The sequence below is a fragment of the Gymnoscopelus microlampas genome (genome assembly GCF_963454915.1).
Source record: "Gymnoscopelus microlampas genome assembly, chromosome: 11".
NCBI classification, from domain to species: Eukaryota; Metazoa; Chordata; class Actinopteri; order Myctophiformes; family Myctophidae; genus Gymnoscopelus; species Gymnoscopelus microlampas.
In genome coordinates, this window is record NC_139948.1 from 52,964,059 (window position 1) to 52,990,050 (window position 25,992).

Below are 25,992 nucleotides of genomic sequence, written 5' to 3' on the forward strand. Positions count from 1 at the left end.
ATAGATCTTACTTAATCTAGATGTTCTGTTATGTAGTAATTCATTATTTGATTAAGTAATATAGAAGAAAAAAATGGATAAAATGTCTACTTTTCACAACCAAAGGAAGGTATTATTTTTGTAACATAATCTGTAAAGTTTCACAACAGACTACATGACTTCAAGGGATTTCAGTAGCTAGGCAACATTACAAAAACAACAATAATAATAATAATAATGATACATGCAAAATAGTGCCTAAAGAGTCACATAATTCGATAGGACACCACTGTTGATGTCACATCAGCCGGTACTGCTAGGTGATTACCAAACTAGTTTCTAATCTAGGTCAAAGTTACTGGATCCTGTAGATAAAGCTGTGTGTGTGTGTGTGTGTGTGTGTGTGTGTGTGTGTGTGTGTGTGTGTGTGTGTGTGTGTGTGTGTGTGTGTGTGTGTGTGTGTGTGTGTGTGTGTGTGTGTGTGTGTGTGTGTGTGTGTGTGTGTTATCTTGGAGAACAATGTGTCATAACTGGTCAGCTGACAGCGCTGTCAGGGTTGACTTTAGGTTACAACAAAGGCAGTTATAGTTATTATTAATGTTATTGGATTCTAAACAGGTTATTTGTCAATAAGCCTATTTATTACTGATGATAGCACCAGCGCAGATCTACAAGCTTGTGCATTGTGAGCTTTTAGATCTGTTATTTTTCAGAAATATTTTAGAATTCCTTTGTGATTAAGTGTTACTTTGGTGCCAAGTTTAACAAAGTAATATTTACAACATGTCTGCTGGCTAATCTATTTATGTAACATTTCTGCATATTTTCATTTATATTCAATTGTTGACATATGCTGATTTTAATCTCATTTTAATCTATTTTAATCTATTTACAGAACTGTTTTGGAGTCCGGATGAAGAATGACAGGTTTCAGATGAAAGCTTCCTGATAAGAGTCAAACTCACAGTTTTATTAATTATTACTGTTTTCACAAAGATGCTGTGAAGACTTTTACATTCATACAGTGATATATTCTAACCAAGGGCCTTCCCAGTACAACCACAGTGTGATACTGTTGTACTGGGAGCTGACCGGTACAACCACAGTGTGTTACTGTTGTACTGGGAGCTGACCGGTACAACCACAGTGTGTTACTGTTGTACTGGGAACTGACCAGTACAACCACAGTGTGATACTGTTGTACTGGGAGCTGACCGGTACAACCACAGTGTGATACTGTTGTACTGGGAGCTGACCGGTACAACCACAGTGTGTTACTGTTGTACTGGGAGCTGACCAGTACAACCACAGTGTGATACTGTTGTACTGGGAGCTGAACGGTACAACCACAGTGTGTTACTGTTGTACTGGGAGCTGACCGGTACAACCACAGTGTGATACTGTTGTACTGGGAGCTGAACGGTACAACCACAGTGTGTTACTGTTGTACTGGGAGCTGAACGGTACAACCACAGTGTGTTACTGTTGTACTGGGAGCTGACCAGTACAACCACAGTGTGTTACTGTTGTACTGGGAGCTGACCAGTACAACCACAGTGTGTTACTGTTGTACTGGGAGCTGACCAGTACAACCACAGTGTGATACTGTTGTACTGGGAGCTGAACGGTACAACCACAGTGTGATACTGTTGTACTGGGAGCTGACCGGTACAACCACAGTGTGATACTGTTGTACTGGGAGCTGACCGGTACAACCACAGTGTGATACTGTTGTACTGGGATCTGACCACCACTGTAGAGTTGGCCCCTGCCTTGCTCAAAGGCTCTGCTCAGAGGGCTGAGGAGGGGACTTGAACCAACAGTCCTCTTCAGTCGTTTTCAAACGTCTCCGACTCTCACGATAAAGACAACATTCTGTCACTGCTGACGAACCAGAGACTGTTTTTCTGAGGAGGGATTGGAACCCACAACCCTCCAGAACCTCTGGACCCTGGTGGAGTCATGTACCTGAAGAAGTTCTTCAATGAAGGTCAGAGGTGGAACAAGTAGATGTAAAAGTAGCAATACCATGACATACAATTACTCAAAACATACTTACAGAAACAAAGTAAAAAAAAATAATAATAATGCCATTTTCGATTATCCAAAAAATAGGGCTTAAAGGGGTATACCACTAATTTTCAACAATGAACTATGTCATTAATACACCTTAGAGCTGTTGTGCGGAAATAAGACAAAAGCCCCCCCCCCCTTCTGTGTTGCCTAGAACTGGATAATTGATTGAGGTCATGTGATCAGTGACATACGTAGGGTCGGAGCCAAAAGTACACCTTGCGTATGTCACTGATCACATGACCTCAATCAATTATCCAGTTCTTGGCAACATAGAGGGGGGGGGGGCTTTTTTCTTATTTCCACACAACAGCTCTAAGGTGTATTAAAGACATAGTTCAACGTTGAAAATGAGTGGTATTACCCTTTAAGTTGTTTTCTTGATTAACAGCACAGAGGTACGGTACACAAAAACACAAAAACGTTCTGGGGACTTGTTTCCATTGTGGTCCTATGTATTCAATTAATCAAAATACACATCAAGTGTTACTTGATGTGTATTTTGCATTAATAATTTATATGAAGACATTTGGTGTAGATGATAAAAAAAAGCGGTCCAAGTACAGTACCTCAGGTGTGTATGTCCGTCCTCTTCCAGGCCTGATCCAGGTGGCCATCCTGCTCAGCCTGTGTGGCGTGTGGGTGGACGTGGGACTCGAACCGTACCTGCCGGCGGGGGCGTGGCAGCACATGCTGCAGGGCGGTCCCGGCCTGGCGCCGCTGGGCCACACCCACTTCCACAACCTCAGGAACCTCCGGCAAGGGGCGGAGCTTCGCCCGAAGAGCATCGACGACGGCGGCGACGCCCAGGGTTCCGACGCCACGACCAGACGCCTCCTGAGATGGGTTCGATCCCTGGACAGAATACAGGTGATGAGATAACATCAGTGGTGGAAAGTACTGTACTTAAGGTATTTTTTAACTTTACTGGAGTATGTCCAATTTTCAGTACTTTTACTTCTACTCCACTACATCTCAGAGGCAAATATTGTACTCGACTGCAATTATTTGAAAACTTTAGTCACTAGTTACTTTGCAGATATTATGATTATATTATGAAACATACATTAACCACTTCAGCCCTATTTCATAAATAGGCTGTTTGAAAATAGCAGATCTACAAGCTGACAAGTGTGAGCTTGTAGATCTGCTATTTTCATTTTAGTACGTTTACTTTTGGTACATTAAGTATATTTTGAAGCCAATACTTTTGTGCTTTTACTCAAGTAACATTTTGAACACAGGCCTTTTACTTGTAACAGAGTATTTGTATATTGTGGCATTGCTAATTTTACTTAAAGGAGAATGTTGGACTAAGGTTTTCTTACCTTTTCTATGACGTTATGATATATTAGGATGAATGGTACAGTAGAAACATTTCATAACTCGATCCCTGGTCCGCCACAGCTTAAAACGTGCGCGGATAGGCCTTGCGTTAGATCGCATATTTTAATTGCTTTTTTTTTGCTTTTTTTTGTGAGATCTGACGTTCATAGTGACAGAACACTATGCAACCAAAAAAAAAAAAAACTTAAGTCTCGCTAGACGAGATTGAAATCTCGAGATTTCAATTTTGTCTAGCGAGACTTCTAGACAAAAAAACAAAAAAAAGCAAAAGAAAAGCACACTCCAAAATTCTCCTTTAAGTAAAATATCAGAGTACTTTTTCCACCACTGGATAAGATAAGATGAGATCTTTACTGATCCCGAGAGAGACATTCAGTGCAGGCTATATGAACACAGTTGGTCGTGTTGGGGGGGAAGGCAAGCCGGGCGAGGAGGATGATATTTGTCACTGTACGCTCTTATACGGGCTGGGGGGGGCGGAGCTTGTCACTTGCGAATGTTGAACAGGAGAAGTAGTACAGAGGCACTACGTCCTGGAATTAAATGGCATAATGACTAAATTGGGTAGAAAAAGAGGTAAAAGAAAATAAGTGGTTCAAAGAAAAGAGGTCTCACAGCTCGTAGTCACGATGTCTTCTCCGGCGTATGAAGAGCCTGAAGAAGACAGACTTTGTCCAAACGTTGGTGTCTTAAATAAAAATTTAAAAAGGTTATTGCATCGTGACGACGAGCTGTGCGACCCCATTTTCTTTTAAACGTGTATTTCCCGTGGTCAGCACCTCCTTACTACCGGTGTGCATTCCCGTTACATCATTTGAAAAATAAGTGGCTACCCAGTACCCTAAATCAGTGGTTCTCAAATGTCAAGGACCCCCAAATTGACACTTATTAGCCCGCGGACCCCCATTTGAAAACATAAGCCAGGGACCCCCCATAAGAGAAGATTTTTTACGGCTCTAGCAGTGATTCTCAACCATTTTAATTTCAAAGACCCCCAGTGTGACATGCATTAGGGCTACGGACCCCCATTTAATGGCATTTCTATCTCTGAGACCCCAATTTATATTGTAAAATCAATGTTAATGTAACTCTGAGAGTGTACAAATGGAACCAAATGGACCCGTTAGGGTCCATTTGGTTCCATTTGTACACTCTCAGAGTTACAGACCCATAAGGGTCCATTTGGTTCCATTTGTACACTCTCAGAGTTACAGACCCATAAGGGTCCATTTGGTTCCTGTCCATCATTTAGCTGGGGACCCCCTGGAACCCCCTCAAGTACCCCTGGGGGTCCCCGGACCCCACTTTGAGAACCAATGCCCTAAATAAAGTATAAGTAATAAAATGTGTTTGTGTTGTATGTGTATGTATGTCCATATCACAGGTTCCCGGTACGGAGCTGGAGGCCTGGCTTGTCCAGAGAGAGCCGCCCGACATGCTGCCCCCCCACACCAACGACCACCATCGGCCCCCACTGGTCCAGAGAGAACCCCCCCCCCACGCTGACCGCCAGATGGACCGACCCGCGCCCGCCGGGCTGGACGGAGAACAGGAGGAGGAGGAGGAGGAGGAGCTTAAAGAGGTAACAGCTGTGTGACATCATCAAGTGATTTCACTTCCTGGTTTGTTGTTGGTTCGTTTTCTGAAGAGTTTTTTCTTGGTTGAGTTGAAGACACGTAAAACCTGGTGCTCGGGTGGTGCAGTGGTGAAGTAGCAGCCCACTACCGCGGTGTCAGTCTAGGGGCTCTCTAGGGGTTCGAATCCACCGCCGTGCATCCGGGCTTTGTCGAGCGTCTATTCACCTGTTTCATAGGCCAGTGGTTCTCAAACCTTTTCATGTCAAGGACCCCCACATTGACACTTATTAGCCCGCGGACCCCCATTTGAAAAGATAAGCCAGGGACCCCCACAAGAGAAGATGTTAACGGCTCTAGCAGTGATTCTCAACCGTTTTAATTTCAAGGACCCCCAGTTTGACATGCATTAGAGGCTACGAAACCCCATTTTATGGCATTTCTATCTCTGGGACCCCAATTTATATTGTAAAATCAATGTTAATGTAACTCTGAGAGTGAACAAATGGAACCAAATGGACCCTAAGAAAAAAAAGGACGCTCTGCTTCTAAATTCCGCCGATTTCCGCCGTTTCTTTTTCTCACGCTGTTAGATAAAGCCCCCAAGGTTGGTGCCCTGTGCTGCTGCGCTGATTTTATCCGCCAGATTGGGACGTTCACGGCATATTTTGCACCATTACGGTGCGTTCATCATCGGTGACGAGTGCCTCTAACAGCCGCTGCTGGCTGCGTGCACGCAGCGAGGCAATGCGAGGCGATGCGAGGCGACGCGAGCCGACGGGTGCTTTAGAGTGATTGTGTGAGTGTGGCTTCAGGAAGTAAATTCCTAGCCTCGATCTCCAGGCTTTTATTTTTTATTTTTGCTAAAAAATAAAAGCTTGGAAATTCCTGTCCCAGCTGTTGGTGCGCAAAAGCGCCTCGCGTCGCCTGATGTGGTGCGCATTTTTAATTTTGGGTGCGCATGCGCACCTGCGCACCAGTTATGTGCACCCCTGGATATGTGTTTATAATGTGTTTATAGCCATGTGTCACGTGAAGCTTGACCAATCACTTTGTTGACGTGTCTGACCAATCAGAACGTGACGGTGAACACGGACAAAGTCAGGTATAGAGCAGGAGCGCCGCTAAAAAGAGAAAGACCTCAGTAGGTCAAAACGTCGGTTGTGAGTTAAGGACTTTATATCGCATCGTGGCTACGATATTCACAGCCTCTTCTTCTGTTTAGAGTCAGATGAAGATACAACATGTGTCTGTTGTGATGTCACATGTGTCTGTTGTGATGTCACATGTGTCTGGTGTGATGTCACATGTGTCTGGTGTGATGTCACATACTGTCTGGTGTGATGTCACATCACAGTGAGTCAACACACCCGTTAAGTAAACAAAGTGGTTTCTATAGATAGAAACATCCAGGATTCCACAGCAGTAGGGTGTTGGTGAAGATGAGTCACCTGGTAGGAACACCCTGCAACGCAACGCAACGCGCGCGCACACACACACACACACACACACACACACACACACACACACACACACACACACACACACACACACACACACACACACACACACACACACACACACACACACACACACACACACACACACACACACACACACACACACACACAGTGCTGAGATGTGTGTCTAACCAGTCTGTTAGCATTGCTGTAGAAACAAAAACGAGTACTCTCAGTCTGTATATAGTGCAGTTTGCGGGTACATGTCAAGCCTTCCTCAGCGTGTATAACATATACATGACGCAGAAACACGTCTGTGTATGCTGTGTCTGTGGCTATGCATATGAATTACAAGCAGCCTACCAGAAGGACTTGGAAGTGCTGGCTATTGCTTTCTTACTGTTATGTTAGCATTGCTGTCAGAATGTTATCAAGAGATGAAAATGTGTAAACTCAGTGTAGAGGTATATGTGTTATCAGATGTAAACTCAGTGTAAGTTAGTAAGTAAGTTAGTAATTAAGTCTTGCTGAGCCATGTGGCCCACAGGGTAGGACCCTATCTCCTGTATATCTGCTGTGAGGGCAGCTGTTCCGCGTGGGTTAGGGTTATGGCAGCAGAACATAGCAGCAGACGCCTGTCAGACGCTTTAGCGTTGCCGAGGCGACACTTCCAGAGTGTCGCCTACTGGGACACGCCCACTAGGACACGCCCACCTGGACATGTCCAAACATATTGCAACACATGAGCCTAAGTCTGTCTGAACGTCCAACGTTTTGCCAATAGAACACACATAATCCACCAAAAGAATTGAATTGAATATACCATAGCATACCTGCATGGTGTGTTATTTATTTCAATATTGAAGCCAATTCCTTCCATGCTGGCCCATACTGTACTTCTCTAGATCTATTACATTCAAACAAGAAATGTTGAAGCGTTTCAGGATGGCAACAGTTAGTTACAGGACGTTCACCTCTGTTACACCATCTCAAGACATGTCTAACTGGAACAGTCCATACTGTACCTGTACACACACACACACACACACACACGCACACGTTAAATGATGATGTTAGTGAAGGTGACACCTTATACACACTTCATAGCTTCCCTGAATTAACACAGAGAACTTTAATGTTCCTGAAAACTGTTTTCACATTCCACCTGCATGTCATCTGACACACACACACGCACACGCACGTGTGTGTGTGTGTGTGTGTGTGTGTGTGTGTGTGCGTGTACGTGCGTGCGTGCGTTCCAGTGGCCTTGTGACCAAAGTAGCGAGACTGGCTTGTTTTGAAATCTGAGCTGCTTTCACAACAGCCGCCCCCCCTCCCCCCCAACACACACACACACACACACACACACACACACACACACACACACACACACACACACACACACACACACACACACACACACACACACACACACACACACACACACACACACACACACACACACACACACACACTCACACACTTTGCAGGGACATACTGTAAGAGGGGGGCAGATAGTGATGTACAGATGACAGAGAAATAGGAAGAATAGAGGTTGGAACGAGAGACAGACAGACAGACAGAGAGACAGACAGACAGACAGACAGACAGACAGACAGACAGACAGACAGACAGACAGACAGACAGACATGTGTAATAAGCATTAAGATGATGTCACTCTGAGCTGCAGATCACATGACAAAAAAAAACCAGATTACTGTAGACTGTTGACACCTGTCTGTCTGTCTGTCTGTCTGTCTGTCTGTCTGTCTGTCTGACTGTCAATTCAGTCACCAAAAGTATGCACAACAGTTAAGATACAGATCACAGGGCAAGATATTTCTCCTGCTGAGATGCAGAAGAAGGAAAAAAAAGGTCGGGAAGCTCATAAATCATAGTGGATGTTTATCCAAACCAACTAGCACATTATAGATGTGTTTAACTCTCCACTGAGGTGAACAACGTGGTACAGGTTTTCTCTTACAGTATATGGTATAAGGTCCCCATGCAGCAGAGCTGGATCCGGCCCTGCAGAGCAGAGACGACATGCAGGGTGGAATCATGGACACGCATAATAAGTAGATCATGTGACGTTACATCATGTACCAGCAGCGTGTTCCCATCCTCACATGAACTGTAGGTTCATACCAGGATGTTTAAATGTTACATATCAACCTTACAGTGAGGATGTCTGAATGTTAAATATGAACCTTACAGTTCATGTGAGGATGTCTGAATGTTAAATATATGTTCTCTGTCCGGCAGAAACCTTGTATCTCCATATTTCAACTTTTATTTTTTTCCCGCAAATGAACTGCCTACTTTGTCACACGTCTACGGTGTCACGCAGAAGTTGCAAAAAGAGCCGATGTACAAGCTCGCAAGGCGTCTTGCGAGCTTGTAGATCTGCTATTTTTGATGTACGAACTCTTGTTTTATTGTTGTATTGTTTTATTGGATCTTGTTTAGTCGATACACTTATTTGTTTAGCTCTTGCTCATTTGATTTAGCTATTTTGTCTGTTTAAGGAAATAGGTAGCTGATATATGTCACTTTTACCTTAGCGCTAGGTATACCCTTGGTTGCTTGTTTTTGCAGGAAATGCACTTCAGACTTCTGGTGATTAGTAGTTTTCGTTCCCTACCTATGTTGAATACACTTATTGTGAGTCGCTTTGGATAAAAGCGTCTGCTAAATGACTGTAATGTCATGTAATGTAATTAACAAGAGCTTGTGACTAAATAATAACTACGTTGGATGCATTTGAACAGAATGAACACAGGTTCTTTTCCCCTCCACTTTCTGAAAAGTAACAGATTTGGACATGGACATGAGGTTTCCCCATGACAGTGGTGACATAACGGAGCTCACAGTTCATGTCAGGATGTCTAATAATGTTACATATCAACCTCACAGTTCATGTGAGGATGTCTATACTGGACCCAAATGGAAACAAGCCATAGCGCTTTCTTGGGTTTATAATCCTCTCAGCAGACCTTGTATAGAGCACTGAAGTCTGACGTCACTGCCACTAGAGGGCGCTGTTTCACGGGTTCGTGGCTTTATTTTTTGTGTTGAAATCCCCATTTGGGAATCTTAGATCACGTCATATAAGAACTGTGTTCTAAACATAAACACACCACCCAGGCGTTTTTGTCGGGGGGCGTGGCTCTGCATCGTTTATGATATTCATTCATATTTGATACAGCCTGTTTCTGGAGAAAATGGAATTAATTCTGCCTTAAACGTCTTAAGAACTACTACTTCCGGGTCTGAAATCACTGTCCGTACAGCAGCCGCGTTCATGGGAAATGTAGTGTTTGGGTTGTTTGACTCGTTTCTAGTGTTTATATTGTGTTACTCTTTGGGTAAATGTGTACATTTACACCTTCAGTCGATGCTTTATATCCATATGAGTAAAATGGCCAGGGTGGCGTTTATTTTTGGAACACAGTTCTTATATGAAGCGATCTAAGATTCCCCAACGAGGATATCAACACAAAAAGTGAAGCCACGAACCTGCGAAAAGCGCTCTCTACTGGTAGTGACGTCAGGCCTTCGGGGCTCTATTGAACTGTACTTTTCCGGCAAATAAAGTATTCAATCAATTATATTCAGTCCAATAATGTTACATATAAAGCTCACAGTTCATGTGAGGATGTGTATTAATGTTACATATAAACCTCACAGTTCATGTGAGGATGTGTATTAATGTTACATATAAAGCTCACAGTTCATGTGAGGATGTGTATTAATGTTACATATAAACCTCACAGTTCATGTCAGGATGTGTATTAATGTTACATATAAACCTCACAGTTCATGTGAGGATGTGTATTAATGTTACATATAAAGCTCACAGTTCATGTGAGGATGTGTAATAATGTTACATATAAACCTCACAGTTCATGTGAGGATGTGTAATAATGTTACATATAAACCCCACAGTTCATGTGAGGATGTGTAATAATGTTACATATAAAGCTCACAGTTCATGTGAGGATGTGTAAAGGACATTCCGTGTGAACCGTTCAGTTCAACACGGATATCATTTAATCTCCTCGCTGTGCCCGCAGCATTTCTGTCTCTCCTGCTTATTATGGAGCTGAACTGAACAACCTCGTTGTTACACATTTACACCTACAGCTTAAATAAGACAAATAAGAATAACAAACTTTATGTCCAGTCTATCAATAAATATAACGTGTATACATTAATAATAAACACGTAGCAGGTCATGTGTGGACAAGGGGGGTCGTTGGGTACGTTGTATAAGCCCCCCCCCCCCCCCCCCCCCACCCCCACCCCCACTAAAGGTTGAGTCTAAACTTAGCACGGTGGCTTGTCTCCGAGGCAGACAGAACATATGGAATGTCTGTAGGCTGGGAATGGATGTATGGATGTGAGACAATGTGAGACACATAGCAGACAGGACAACTATTCACACTGTCTGTCTGTCTGTCTGTCTGTCTGGGTTCACTGAGGATGCAGATAACAATAGAAACCTCACAGAGAAGAGAGGACGGGACGGGCAGAATAAACAACACAGCTCCTACTGAAGCAAAGTTCATTTTGGTTCACTCTCATGGGTCTTCAACAGGGGGGCCCGGGACCCCCTAGGGGGTCCTCAGAGTTACTACAGCGGGGCCGCCAAATCTTTTTCTAATAGGAACTGTTTTTAACCACTTGTTAACCACACAAGTTGTTTATTTTGATTTGTTTTGTAAATGAGAAAATTCTCTCTCTCTCTCTCTCTCTCTCTCTGAGTGTATGTTGTTGTTGGAGGAAACTTTTCCCTTCACACATGAACCACAGGTACGAGCCCCTCCCTTTCTGTTCTGTTCTGTTCTGTTCTGTTCTGTTCTGTTCTATTGTGGTCTACAGCAGTGGTTTTCAAATTTCTTCAAGTCAAAGACCCCCAAATGGATTGTATTTGGCAATCATTATTATTATTATTATTACCGCAAGTAGGTCCATGAGGAAGAGCAAAGACAAAAACAAGTCAAGTCACTTGTCCCTGGTATAATCCACAGGTAGGTCCTGGTATACTCCACAGGTAGGTTCAAGGAAGAGCAAAGGCCTGAGACCAGCCTGACAGCACCGCCTGTCATCAGACTGCTGAGCAAGGCTCATGCCTCGCTCAGCAGCCTGACAGCAGCCGGGTTAAAACTGCTTCAGAACCTGGTAATGCTGCTCTTGATGCTGCGGTAGAGGCCCCTTGCCCGGCTGCGGTCGTTGTAGGGGTTTGAACAGTTTGTGACTTGGGTGGTGCTTGTTCCTGGAGCACAGGGAGCTCGCCTCCCATTATACGTCCGATCGTACAACTCGCTGTAGGCTGATCTTTTCTCGGGCGGTACGGTTCCCATACCAGGCCGTGTGTAATATTGTGTGTGTTTGTGGTGTTCTTCTGTGTCCCACCCAGCAGTCTGCGGAGGTGCTGGGTGTGCCAGGTGGACCTCCCTCTCCCTCTCCTCCTCCTCCTCCTCTCATCTCCTCCAGTGAGCTGGAGCTCCAGTGGGAGGATCTCCTGTCTATCCTGGAGCCATCGGTCAGTACCTCCTCTCCTCTCCTCTCCTCTCCTCTCCTCTCCTCTCCTCTCCTCTCCTCTCAACACAGACATGAATAGGTTCAGGGTTCAGGGAGCTGCACTCATAGGCGGCGGGTAATGAAGGCTAGGGTAGGCTAAGCCTTCCCAAATGTTATGCTGGGAAATTCTGGGAATTATAATAAATCAGTAAAATCTAACCCTAACCCTATAACCGAAATAAAGTAACCAAAAACCCAACAGAAACTAACAGAATCCAACCAGAAACCGCAATTCTTTTGCACGGATTTCGGCGCCCGCGCGCGGCCGATCCCCAGCCTTCCCAATTCTCAAGCTCACCCGCCGGCCGCCGCCTATGGCTGCACTAGAACAAGGATGAATGAATGAATGAGGACTGAAGCTGATTACGCCATTGTCTGTCTGTGGGTTCACATGAGAGGTGCAGTGCGCCCCCGGCTGGCCAAGTTCAAGTAGTTACAACATCTCTGAGGCACAAGCAGCCCAGATTAAGTTTGGATGAACTTGGATGCTGAATATTCATTCTAATAGAAGAGTCAATTTTGGAATTTATGAAATAATTAAAGGTAGGGTAAGTGATTTACTTTGGTTAAAATAAGTGTTAAATAGCTCTATATTGTGATAGTACTCATTGTTATAGAGTGTGTGTTCAGTAAAAGGAGTCTCTCATGTCTCTCATGTCGCTCTTTATTTAACATAAAATGCATTTTCAGTGCTCTCTCCTGATTGGCTTAAATGTTGTCACCTACCTGAAAATGTACTATATTGTGTTTACTAAAGAGCTGGAGAGACCCATGTGACCCAACAAACGCTCTGTAGCAATGATTACTATCAGAATATAGTACTATAACCTTTTAACCAAAAACAAACAATACCAAAAAATATCACTTACCCTACCTTTAAGATCAATCCAAAAGTCAACTTTTCCACAAAAAGAATGTGTGGAATTGCTCAAGGAGCAAGGCTGACAGAGCAGTCTGCATGTTCACCATTTATTCAGCACCAAGTATACATCACAACATCCTAGGTTTAATCTAGCAAGCACGCCCACGAGCAAGGCAGCAGGAATGACGTTTGGCAGGAATCATCCTGCAGCATCAGCTCCCAGGTAGTTCCTGCTTTTATCCCATTCAACCCGGGAACGCATCCGTGTCATTTTCAGATCTCTTTGGCTATTCAAAAATAGCAGATCTACAAGCTCATAGCGCGGCACTCGGAGCCGCGCTATGAGCTTGTAGATCTGCTATTTTTGGGGCGGTGTAGCCGCCCCCTATAAGTGAGTTTTGGACACCGACCAAAAAAATGGTGTACCCCCTAACCCTTCCATTGTTAATGCAAATCGATACTTTTTTCATATCAGCCAATCACATTACAGCTAGTGTCATCACCACTAACTGTAATGTGATTGGCTGACTTTGCAAATTCAGGACTGTGATTGGCTAGCGAAACACATGACACATGTGCAGCCCTATGAATAGCAGTATGGACTTTAAAAAAAGTAATTTATCCTTTTTTTAAAGTGAGTCATGTTGTGATGACCACACACCGCCCACTTCACACTGGGTGTGATTTTTTTTAAATAAATTGTGAAAATGTGTGCAAATCTTTGAATATATTTATACATTTTTAACTCAAATCTTTGCTTCAACTAAATATTTTAAGATGGGGGTCCGCGGCCAAAGACATATCATTTTGGGTGGTCCTTGACATGAAAAAAGCTGGTGAACCACTGATGTTATAGCAACATAAATAGTTTTTTTTTTAAACATTGAAGACATTTGTAGAATCCCCCAGAAGCAAAGATTTGAGTTAAAAATGTTCGCTTTAAAAATATATATATATTCAAGGTTTGCACACATTTTCACGATTTTTCCCAAAAATAGCAGATCTACAAGCTCACCGAGTGCCGCGCTATGAGCTTGTAGATCTGCTATTTCTGAATAGCCCAAAGTATAAAATAATGGATAGCTAAAAAAAATCTAAAATGGCACAGCATGCGTTCGCAGATTGAATGGGTATCAGGCAGACTTAGTGAAATCTATTCTTATCACAAGGTGTTTCAATATTAGCATCTTAGCATCCTGCATCCATCATCACATTTCATGTTACAGTAATACAGTCCTAATTATGTCCAGTCTGTCCTCTCATCTCTAACTGAATTACAGGCCTTTAGACACAAGGGTCAGTGGCTGGTCACTGTGACCTGTCCAGATATCATATTATGTGTCATCATGTTTCATTACTCTTAATATAGCATTTCAAGCAGACAGTGATGATGATGGAATCTACTAGTTAGTGTTCATCTGTCCAAGAGAACCATACACACACACAGTGTAAAATGATGTATCTTGCATATCACCGCATTGTATAGAAATTCCATAGCAAGAACAAAGTGTGTCAACATCAATCTTATATTCCATAAGATCGGTCTTGACATGATAACATTTATGAAGTAAGTAACCTTCATAAATTACCTTTCGTGCCTTATTTGTAACAAGACATTTTCTTGGCAAGTGTCCAATCTATGTCATCCTACTACTATAATTATATACATTATTCCAATAGAAAACTGCTGCAGGTTTGGAAACAAAATATCCCTTTGAATAATACTCCTGACACATTGACTAGTCGCCTTATCACTCAATCTCTGCCATCTTGCTATGGCAGAGATTGAGGAACTAAGATCATCAATCCATTTTTGTGTCTTCAGGAAATGGAGGTTGACGGTCCAGTGACAGACCTGTTGCTAGGCGACCGTGGTCCTGATGATGCTCTGGGTTCTACAGCCTCCACAACCATCCAGAACCCACGTTACCGTGACAACCTGCACCTCCAGCACAACGGCCGCAGCCCTCTGATTGGTCAGGATGTGAGTCTACAGCTGCCTGGAGGTAAATGACATCAACAAACCTCATTGAGAATTGTCTATTCAAAAATAGAACCAGGAGCCCTGGTACTGCCAGACCCCTAGTGGTTGAAATCTGAATGGCCGGACTTCGCATGACGTGTGTGCAGAGGAAAAGAGGGACAGAAAAGAGGAAAAGAGGGACGGGAAAGAGGGACAGAAAAAGCCTCATGTAGGCCGACCCCCTGGGTCTGGCAAATAGCAGATATACAAGCTCATAGTGCGACACAGAGTGCCCCCACCAGCGAGAGACTCAGAGTGCATGCTCATTGTGAGCATGCACATGTAATAAACTAATAGTTTATAAAACATCTCATTGAATACACATTTTAAACACATTTTACATTATGAAAAATGAGATTATTAGCCTTCTTCCCAGGGATTTATTATTATCATATCCTTAAACTAGTCCAGTTATATATCGGGACATCAGGCTCTAACTGGGTCTCAGATCACAAACAGAAAAGCAATAATTTGGTGCAGGTAAACAAGAAGCATTATTGTCTCCGCCAGGAGACTATGTTTTCACTTTCCGTCCCCCCCCCTCGGCCAAGCTAACATTGGTCAAGCCTCACGTGACACGTGACAATACGTTGAAAGAGTGTGCTCGGATTGGCTAGTGAGACGCGTGACGTATAGCGGCCTTTAAATAGATGTGTCACTTTGAAAGAGTCTTGGTCTCTTTCAAAGTGAGGTAAGACAGGAATAATCACGAAATGGCTGAGAAATGGCGGAGCAATACACTATGTAGACACACTGGTGTCATCACAATACGTAATATAAATAGCTTAGACAGGATTAATCAAGAACAGTACATTCCAGTACAAACTGATATCACAGTTGATGACAGTTGATAGCACGGTTCTGCTGGCGGAGACTTGTGCTCCGAGGAGCACATTTTCTAGTTATTAATGGTTCCACTGTAAAATACAGAAGAGCATTATTATCAACGAAACCTCAGACTTATGGTTGTATGCAGGCATACAGAACACATTGTCCACACAGTAACTTGAAGTTTTAGCTTGCAGGTTTACTTATCCCAGAAAAGTGCATAGAAACAGATTATTCCATGGCATGGCATTGTTCTCTGGTGTGTGGCTATGGCACTGTGCTGTGCTGGTAAAAAAAAACAGTCCTATCCACCCAGGTGCATGCCCTTTCCCAATCACCCAGGCCTAGATATGCTCTTTCTCCATCAATTAGGCCTGGAGAGGCCCTTGGTGCCCACAAATAATCTAATAAAACAATAACCTATCAAAACTAACAATGGCAAATAATAACAACAATAAGGATAATCGGAATAAACAGAAATTTCCACTCTGTGCTCAGGTGATCTGTGTGTTGTTGTTTCTTTGTGGAATTTTGTGGACTTATTTTTTTTTGTTTCTGTGGTCGTCATGGCTGCCAGTTCCCACCTGATGTTATGTGGGAGTTCCGACTGCTTCAGACCGTTCTGAATAACTGCTAGCTTACATAAGGTCTTAAGACTAGGACTTAAGTCTAACATGTACAGGTCATCGGTGGGTGTGTGGTCTCTATATTTGAATCCTCCAAAGAGGAGGATACGATCTCCCACCATGCAGCAGCACATCTCTGAAATAGCTGGGCCGTTCCCCTTGGTCTCAACCTTCTTCCAGGAGAAGGTCTTTGGGTTGAATCTCCACAGATCATTTAGGTTTCGGTTTTGGTGGTGGCGGCCGCCATATATGTACAGCTCTCCATTGTAGTTAAAGGCTGAATGAATATAGCGTCCTTTTGGTAGAGGCCGTGCAGAAGGCGTGTTCAGCCAGAGGTTGGTCTCTGTGTCAAACACTCTGATGGTGTTGTCGCTTCTGCACCCAAAGCCCCCAAATACAAACATCTTTGTCCCGATGATGGTGGCAGATTGACATGAAGGAAGTTTTGGACTTCCTATGGGGTTAATTAAAGCCCAGACCATTGTGCTGGTGTCCAACTTGTAGATGTCATTAGTGTATGGTGACGTGAGGGTCGGTCCTCCACAGACATACATGACCTTCCCCAGGACACAGGCTGAGTGTTTGTGCCTCCCCTCTGGAACCGCCCCAGAAACCCTGGGTTTGAACCATCTGTGGGTGTCGACATCAAATGCATAAAGCACATTAGGATAACTTCCTCCCCAGATGTAGACTTTATCTTCTATCAGCACAGCTGTGTAGCCCCAGTCATTGGATAAAACCTCAAGGGGACGTTCCCCTCTTCCGGGGGGCACTGGAGGCAACTTCCTCCAGCGTAAAGACACTGTGTTGAAGACACGCACACAACTCTGAGTCTTGTCGACGTAACGGAATTCTCCAAATGTGTACACCTCGTGTTGCACTGCAACGGCAGCACAGCCTTGTTTTGCTCCTCCTTTCAGATTCTTCGTCCAGCAGAACATTTCTCACACCGTAGGATCAAGTTGGATTTCCAACTCTTGTTCTGTGAAAGACTGGAGTCCAGATACACAGATACACAGCAGACAGTGTGTTCAGATACACAGAGAGTGTTCAAAAGTGTTGACAGATCTTTCCCAGCAGAAGTCGCTTCAGGCAGTCTGATCCGTTGGTAAAAGTTGCTGAAAGACATTTTGTTTCGTTGATGATTCATTTAAAAAGGACCTGGTTGTGATGATGATGACGTTGTGATATCATGGCGTGATGATGTTGTCATCATTCCGTGGGATTACCCAATCACGTTACTCCAACTGACCGTCATCTGGATGATGTCAACAGAATGTCAACATCTCGTTCAACACTTTGACCCTGTCGTCCGTCCGTATTTTGGGCATTTAAGTATAGGTAGAAAGATCATAATAATTTTCATAACCAGGGTGTTGTACTGGGTGTAGGTCATCACTAGTGTTGCAACCAGAAGCCAGAAGTGAAGGTTTAACAGGCTTTAGTTCCAACAACATGTCAAAGAAGTGGCGGAACAACTGAAAGCCAGGCCAGTAGGCATGGCACACTGTTCAGCGCACGCGTGCGTGCGTGCGTGTGTGCCCAGCCCGTGCACGCGCAAATATTTTCGAGTTTTGGGCGGATTGTGTTTGTTTTTGTCTTCCAACAGTGTATTGGGGTGAATTGCCTCGAATATATTTGCAGTTCCATGTAAGCTGGTGAATCTCTGGAGTCCCGGGCCCGTAGGCGGCCGCCTACCTGGCCTACCCGGACGCTCCACCACTGTGTCAAAGCTCATAATGATTCATACATAACCTGTCAGGTTACTTGATACTTGTCTTCTGCCTGTCTGGTCTGTCATTAGAATCCATCTTAAGGCTCTGTTCACACTGTCAGCCCGCATCACATTTGTGCTCTATCCAAATTGGAATCAGCAAAACAAAACCCACAAGGAAACTGATCTGAAGCAAATTCCTCGCTGGTGCTTTGAATTGTGATTAGAATCTGATTTATAAACGTGTCTCAGGCAGGAAGCCCCGGCCCTCATGTAAGCATAAAGTGACTTCTTTGACGTCTTAGTTCTACTAGATCTCTTCTCCACTAGTCCCTCCCTAACATGTTAGTCTCTTTTTTATTTGTTAACAAAATTGTCAATATATTTAGTCATGGTTTTAGTCATCGTAGCTTAGTTTTTATTATGTTTTTATTACGTTTTTGTCAGTGAAAAAAGGTCGTCGACCAACATTTTTCACCATAGTTTTAGTCGACAGAATTAAACCTGGAACAGACCCTTGATGGCACCTGGTTTTGTTCTTGTGTTTTCATCTCAGATGTTGTGGACCTGGACCCTCCGTCCCTGCTGTCTCTGACCCCCAGTGACCAGCTGGACGACCCCGCCTCCACCCCACCCCCCCTCCTCCTCCTCTGGGACCCGGATGTGTACAGCTGTCCCTCACAGCGTCCACCGCCAGACCACCTGTCTCTGCTGGAGGACGAGGAGGACCCCGCACACAGCTTCAGCCTGGCTCTGGACTCCTTTAGGATGGATCTGCCTGGAGACCCCATGGATCTGATGACCCCGGTGGTCCCTGATGGAGACCCCATGGATCTGATGACCCCAGTGGTCCCTGACGGAGACCCCATAGAGCTGATGACCCCAGCGGTCCCTGATGGAGACCCCATGGACACCGGTCCCCAGACTCCACCGCACGACTATATACAAACAAGGTTATTATGGTTTTTACATTTTCGTTTAATCCGTTTCTGACTTTCTTTTCAATTTGAGAAACTCATCAAAATCATCAAAATCATCTATTTTTGCTAATTAGAATATTTTTGGCCTAAGCTAGCTCCGTTCGGAACCTCACTCTGCTCTTAGCTCCGAGATGATGTTCCGCTGTGTTGAGGCCCGGCGGAAGTCGCGACCGGCGAAAGGTCCCGATTATTACCTTTTTATGCACATTGTACCCAAAAAGTAAAGGTAGTCCAGTAAGCAAACAGATGTCTGCAATATACTCCCAAAGTAAAATGTGACGGGTTGAAACAACCATTTAAATGGCTTATTTAGTCATGTTTTCCTATTTAACACCCTGACTGTGGGTGTCAGTACTGCTAGTACTGGAACCTCATCTCGGAGCTAATAGCAGAGTGAGGTTCCAAACAGAGCTAGCTTAAGCTGTCAAATACAAGTCGTATGTATTAAATATAAGACTAAAACGAAGGACATTTTCTCTATGATCTCTTGGTCTCTCCCTCGTTGACAGTGAGGAGGAAGGGGAGTCAGACGAGCTCCCCAGCCCGCTGGGTGACCTGCTGGAGGAGGCGGCCATCTTGGACGAGGAGGCGGACATCTTGGACGAGGAGGCGGCCATCTTGGATGGGATCAGCCTGCTGGACCTGGCTCTGGAGGAGGAGGGCTTCAGCCCCGAAACCACACCCACCACGGAGGGGGCGGAGTCATACGTCGAACCCGAGACCGTCCAATCACAGCTTTTGGAAGCCGGTCGCTATGACGACAACAACGTGTCTGCCATAGAGGAAGAGGAGAATGACCAGGGTTACCATAGCAACCACCAGCAGCAAGGTAAGGGGGGAGGAGTCTATCATGAACTGTCATTTCCTGTCTCATTTGATGACTGAAGCAATTAAAGAGCCATCTTTAATCATCTAAACCTCTTGATGATCGTATAAGATTAGAATGTATCACTTAGATCACTGTTTTCCAAACTGAGGGTTGGGACCGATTCGTGGGTCGCGGACCAATTTTTCTTGGTCACAAGTTTTCCGTTTCCATTTATTTTTTTTTAAGTTTCTTCGCAGGTCTTTAAAAAAGTATATTTTAGAGGTATTAAAAGCTCTTAAAATCATTAAATCAGTCATTAAATCTCTTTATAAATGTGCAGATACCCTGTAACGTATACTGTATGTTGGTTTGTTTACTGTTGAGTGAGAAAACAACCCCCTCTCTCTCCCCCTCTCTCTCTCCAGGTATGGAGGGTGAGTTAGACTCAGACTCCGGTCTCTCTCTGGCCTTCAGTCCTGCGTCTCCCTGCGCCTCCGAGACCTCCTGCTACTCCTCCTCCTCCTCAAGCTCCGCCTCCTCATCAAGCTCCGCCTCCTCCTCAGGACACTCAGAGGAGGGGCGGAGCCTGTCCCCAGAGGACGAGGGGAGGGGCGTGGCCGTGAGGATAAAGCAGGAAGAGGAAGAGGTGGAGCTGGGAGCGGCAGGAGGAGGAGCTTACTCGTCGGTAGGTCCTGTCACAATTGTTTCTGACTAGACCATACCCGGTCCAGAGTGTAGAAAAGAGAGTAATGACACGCTTTGATCTCGCCGCAAAGCGGCCTCCTATGGGCTCATTGAGATAGACAGAGCACTTCCGCATTCCATTCTTACAATGGGAGTCGACGCTAGTGTCAGAACTCTCTTTATGGCTCTGACCCGGTCGACGCATCCGTGGGGGGATATGCGCACATGATCTGGCATATGATCTGGCAGTTCGTCCCATAGCTCGCGGGGCCATCCCACAGCTGGGCAGCCCCGTAACCATGGCGACAGTGTTTTACACAAAAACGCTAATAGGAAGCTGAGATTTGATGAAATTGAAAAACGGGCTTCACAGTTAAGTTCAGATGGTAATGGTCAATGGCTGTGTGCAAAATCAGAGCAATTGCTCTAGCCACTGAGGAGAACCGGGTAGTGACACCACTACAGACAGACAGAGGTTACTAGAATTATAGTAGGATAATCGCGATTATTTTTGCATTTTTGCAGAATCGTTGTCATGCTGATTTTTTTTTGGTACATTTTCAAAACAAATGTAAAATAGTGAAAATAGGCGATCTACAAGCTTGCAGATCCGCTATTAAGTAATTCATTCATTAATAATAAAAGTATAAAATGATTAAATATGGCGTATTTTGTCCACAGTACATTGTCTATTTGGACCAGTGGTTCTCAAACTTTTTCATGTCAAGGACCCCCAAATTGACACTTATTAGCCCGCGGACCCCCATTTGAAAAGATAAGCCAGGGACCCCCACAAGAGAAGATGTTAACGGCTCTAGCAGTGATTCTGAACCATTTAGATTTCAAGGACCCCCAGTTTGACATGCATTAGAGGCTACGAAACCCCATTTTATGGCATTTCTATCTCTGGGACCCCAATTCATATTGTAAAATCAATGTTAAGTTAACTCTGAGAGTGTACAAATGGAACCAAATGGACCCGTTAGGGACCATTTGGTTCCATTTGTACACTCTCAGAGTTACAGACCCATACGGGTCCATTTGGTTCCCAACTATCCGTCATTTAGCTGGGGACCCCCTGGAACTCCCTCAAGGACCCCTGGGGGTCCCCGGACCCCACTTTGAGAACCAATGATTTAGATTATTGGTAGATTATTGGTCAGATTACCGGTCATTTCTTTGTATATTTAAGGATATCTTTAAAGGGATTCTAGGCAACATTAAGCCTAAATTTAAAATATATATATATTGCATTTTTTCAGCCACTATATAATGATGCTGGGGTGTTTTCCTGCATTGAAACACAGTCCTCTTTCTGAAATCCGTATTTTCCCTACTGTTTATGTTTGTCCGGGGCGTAAATTAACGCACGCATGTGCGCGTCCGTGCGCGTCCGCGTCCGTGTGAACTATTTACTTTCGGTTTTAAAACGCTCTCAAACTTCGTTTGAGGCACAGAATTTACTTTTAAGATAGCGTTTGGATATAATTTAGTTGTTTAACTTCATATATGTGGTCAATTTATCATGAAAGAGCCTATTTAAAAATAAAAATTCAGAGAGCCAGCAGGGGCGGGCAGTTCCGCGAATTATATCCGAATAAAGCAACCTATTTTCGGCATGGCCCCTTCAGAAGTCCCATTAGCTCTATGGAAGTCCCTCCACGCCGTCAATGCCTTTAAGTTATTTGCCATATCTACCCCTGTGCAATGTTTACAAAACCTAAAAGGCAAACAGTAATGTACTTTAAATGTATGCCCAAAACCAGCCTGATCGCCAGAGAATTAGTATACATTGCACGGATTTGTGCACGTCATTCCGTGCATAGTCGCCTAGAAACCCCCAAATTCCGTGCATATGTACGGGGAGTCCCACGGTGGGCGTAACCAGTCGCAACCCGGAAAAACCAGGAAGTAGAGCAGTCCCCACAACAACATGTACGATTCTGTGCCTATCGGTACGTAACTCAAACGCCGCTGAGTAGGCTCAAGGAAATGTCGCAATGTTCAGGACGGCAACTCGCTCGCTTTAGCTCGCTCGGTGGTCCTTCACACGGCGTCAATTCCCTTGAGACTGCGCGGCTCCGAAATGGTTTAGTCACAATGGGGGAGATGCGAGGCGGCTATGCACGGAATTTGTGGTTTTCCAGTAGCCTATGCACGGATTTTGAGAAACGTTGAAAAACGTTCAATGAGAACGTTTCCTCTGGCGATCGGGTTGCCAAAACAGAATTAAATCATTAGTCGCAATCATTTGTAAGACAATTAATCGTCAACTGTATATTTGGTGTTGGTGCCGCAGCCCTACTGGTCGGACGACGCAAAGAACTCGCTTGAGCATCGTCTCTCCTGGTTGGAGCACGTCGGACACGACCACACCTACAATCAGCCCGGGGCTCCGCCCATCGACCCGCCCACTGACGCCAAACGCCACAGGCCCGCCCCTCCTCGCCGCCCGGCGGCAGGAAGCCCCGCCCACCGCCACGCCCACTCCAGAAGGCAGTGGAGTCTGGACGAGCGCCGCGCTCGCCTCCTGCGCATCCCGTTCACTAACGATGAGATCGTCAACCTGCAGGTGGAGGAGTTTAACGAGCTGTTGGCGCAATATCACCTCGACGACCAGCAGCTCAGGTACATGTTTACTAAACTCATTACAATATCACCTCGACGACCAGCAGCTCAGGTACATGTTTACTAAACTCATTACAATATCACCTCGACGACCAGCAGCTCAGGTACATGTTTACTAAACTCATTACAATATCACCTCGACGACCAGCAGCTCAGGTACATGTTTACTAAACTCATTACAATATCACCTCGACGACCAGCAACTCAGGTACATGACTGTTACTAAACTCATTAAAGACATGGTGAAATGAAAAATACATTTTTCACACTTTTAGAGCATATCCGTGGTCATAATATGGAGATAGCCTACCTAACAATGGATGCCAAAAGATGACACTTATTTTTTTTGTGTATTCTTATATCAAAAGTCCCTAAAAGGCCAATCTTAATTACTTCCTGTCAAACTACAACGTACTGCGTGATGACATAGATATAGAATAAATATGAATCTTGATTTCATTCACCTGTGAGATTCCCGTAGCTGCACGTTCCTCCATTTTAAGTTTTGAATCTCATTCAAGATGATGTCCAGACAGCGTATTGCTCATTTTAAACACTAAAATATGTATCTGAAAACATTATAGGTTAGAAATAAGCAACGTAGTTAACAAACGTGCTTCACATTGACCGTCTCTCCCTTGGGCAGTGTGAGTGACAGGCTACAAACACTAGCCCTCTACTGCGGTGAATGAGAGTTCAGCGTTCCATAGTCTGAAGGAATGCAACCTTTTGATTGGTTGAGATGCCATTTCAGACTGAAACTTAAATAAAAATAAAATTACCAAAAATCCACGTCTTTAAAAGATAGCAGATCTACAAGCTACAAGTCATATTCATGCTTTGTTGCACGACAGTGTCACACGTCCTACAAGCCCACAACGTGCCGTGTCCGTTATGCGTTGTGGGCTTGTAGGTCTGATATTTTCGGTGCGCATAAATTAGGCTTTAGGCGGAATAGAAGTGTTTGTCTGTCTCGAGACACTAATGTGACAATAAAGTTGTTGTTTTTTTTAATTGATTGTGATTGGTCTCCTTCTCCAGCCTCATCAGGGACATCCGCCGCCGCGGCAAGAACAAGATGGCCGCCCAGAACTGCAGGAAGAGGAAGCTGGACGTGCTGCAGGGACTGGAGGAGGAGGTGACGGGCCTGAGGCGCCGCAAGGCCCGCCTCCAGCGCCACAGACAGGAAGCGCTCAGGGACCTGCAGGAAATGAAGCGCCGCCTGGGCGCGCTGTACCAGGAAGTGCTGGAGCAGAGCGCGGGGCCCCTGGGGGCCGCCGAGCACCGGCTGCGCTTCGGCCCCGACGGGGGGGTGTCCCTCGCTTTGCGTCGTGAACACCACAGCCAGCAGGGGGCGGTGGTGCCACGGAACAACGGGAAATCTGGCAGGAAACAAAAGAACAAGAAGCAGTGAATAAAAACCAAGACTGACCCGCCGTCTCCGGTTCACTTCCTGTATCTGTGTGACGTACGTAGGTGGCCCCGCCTCTTTAGGAGACCAGAAGAAGAAGAAGAAGGTTGGAGTCTATTCAGGTGAACGTGAACACTCCACGGTCACTGAACTAAACATTGGAGCCATTCTCACACAAGCCACACAATCTTTCTAACATTCTGACACTTCAGAAAGACGAGGTGGAGAAAATCTTCTTTATTGTCCTCCTGTCTCTGTCCCAGCAACACACTGTCACCAGATCTAGCACCACTGAGCAACAACAACAACAAAAAGGCTCAAAAGATGAGAACATCTCTGCTTTGAGGGACGCTTGGAGACAGAGCCGCCAGCCAATCGGAAGCTGTCGCTGTCGCTACGCGCATACACTCCACACCACAGAACAACACAACAGTACGGAAGTACACACCACAGAACAACACAACAGTACGGAAGTACACACCACAGAACAACACAACAGTACGGAAGTACACACCACAGAACAACACAACAGTACGGAAGTACACACCACAGAACAACACAACAGTACGGAAGTACACACCACAGAACAACACAACAGTACGGAAGTACACACCACAGAACAACACTATTGTATTTTAGTAGGGAATACTAGCTAGCAGCTGTAGGTGTGACGTTAATCATTATTGCGTTTTGACCGTACTGGTTTCAATCAGCGTTAGTGAGGAAGAGTCACTAACACAGTGGACAAGGACTGGATCTGAACTCATTCACATTCATTCATCTGAAAGAAAGACTGCGTTTCCCACAATCCTCTCTGAACCTCAGGTCAAGTTCTTACGGACATAAACCGGTGCCAGCAGGACATGTTGGTCGTCTCGTTACGTCCTTCTGCGCCGCTACGGCGGACTTTCTCCTTTCCTGGTGTTTGGCCCAGGTGGGCGTGGTTTTGAGGTTAGGTTTAGGCATAGTCTTTGTGAAGTTAAAGTCTTTATAGGCACATAAACCACGCCCACCTGGGCGCAACACCCAAAAAAAAGAGGGAGTTTCGTCGCTACGGAGCTTCAACACACAGACGCTAAGCTAACACACTGACAGTGGGCTGGATCCCATTGGTCAGTGAGTTGAGAGTTAATACACATGAGTGCCTTGCTCAAGGACACATGGGCGCAGTACAGTAGGTGTAGAACTTACAACCTGCCATGTAAAGGTATATATATAGTGCCTTTATCCAAAGTGCATTACAGTGTGCATTACATTAGCGCGCGCGCACACACACACACACACACACACACACACACACACACACACACACACACACACACACACACACACACACACACACACACACACACACACACACACACACACACACACAAAAGGACTGCATACGCCACCTTGAGGCTTTTCTC

At 44.8% G+C, this 25,992-nt stretch overlaps 1 protein-coding gene across 2 annotated transcripts; it reads left to right on the plus strand.

The window, feature by feature from the left end:
• The first annotated feature begins 1,579 nt into the window (after positions 1-1,579).
• On the plus strand, positions 1,580-25,147 carry nfe2l1a (nfe2 like bZIP transcription factor 1a). Of its 2 annotated transcripts, none has more exons than XM_084072482.1 (10): positions 1,580-1,969; positions 2,651-2,922; positions 4,784-4,981; positions 11,856-11,981; positions 14,707-14,887; positions 18,629-19,025; positions 19,562-19,881; positions 20,286-20,545; positions 22,844-23,172; positions 24,214-25,147. In XM_084072482.1, exons 1-10 carry the CDS (start codon positions 1,942-1,944, stop codon positions 24,584-24,586), a joined length of 2,484 nt encoding a protein of 827 aa, XP_083928608.1. In that variant the 5' UTR covers positions 1,580-1,941; the 3' UTR covers positions 24,587-25,147. The 2 variants fall into 2 exon arrangements, with proteins under 2 accessions (XP_083928608.1, XP_083928609.1); XM_084072483.1 differs by having other exon boundaries at positions 11,859-11,981.
• Positions 25,148-25,992: the final 845 nt, after the last annotated feature.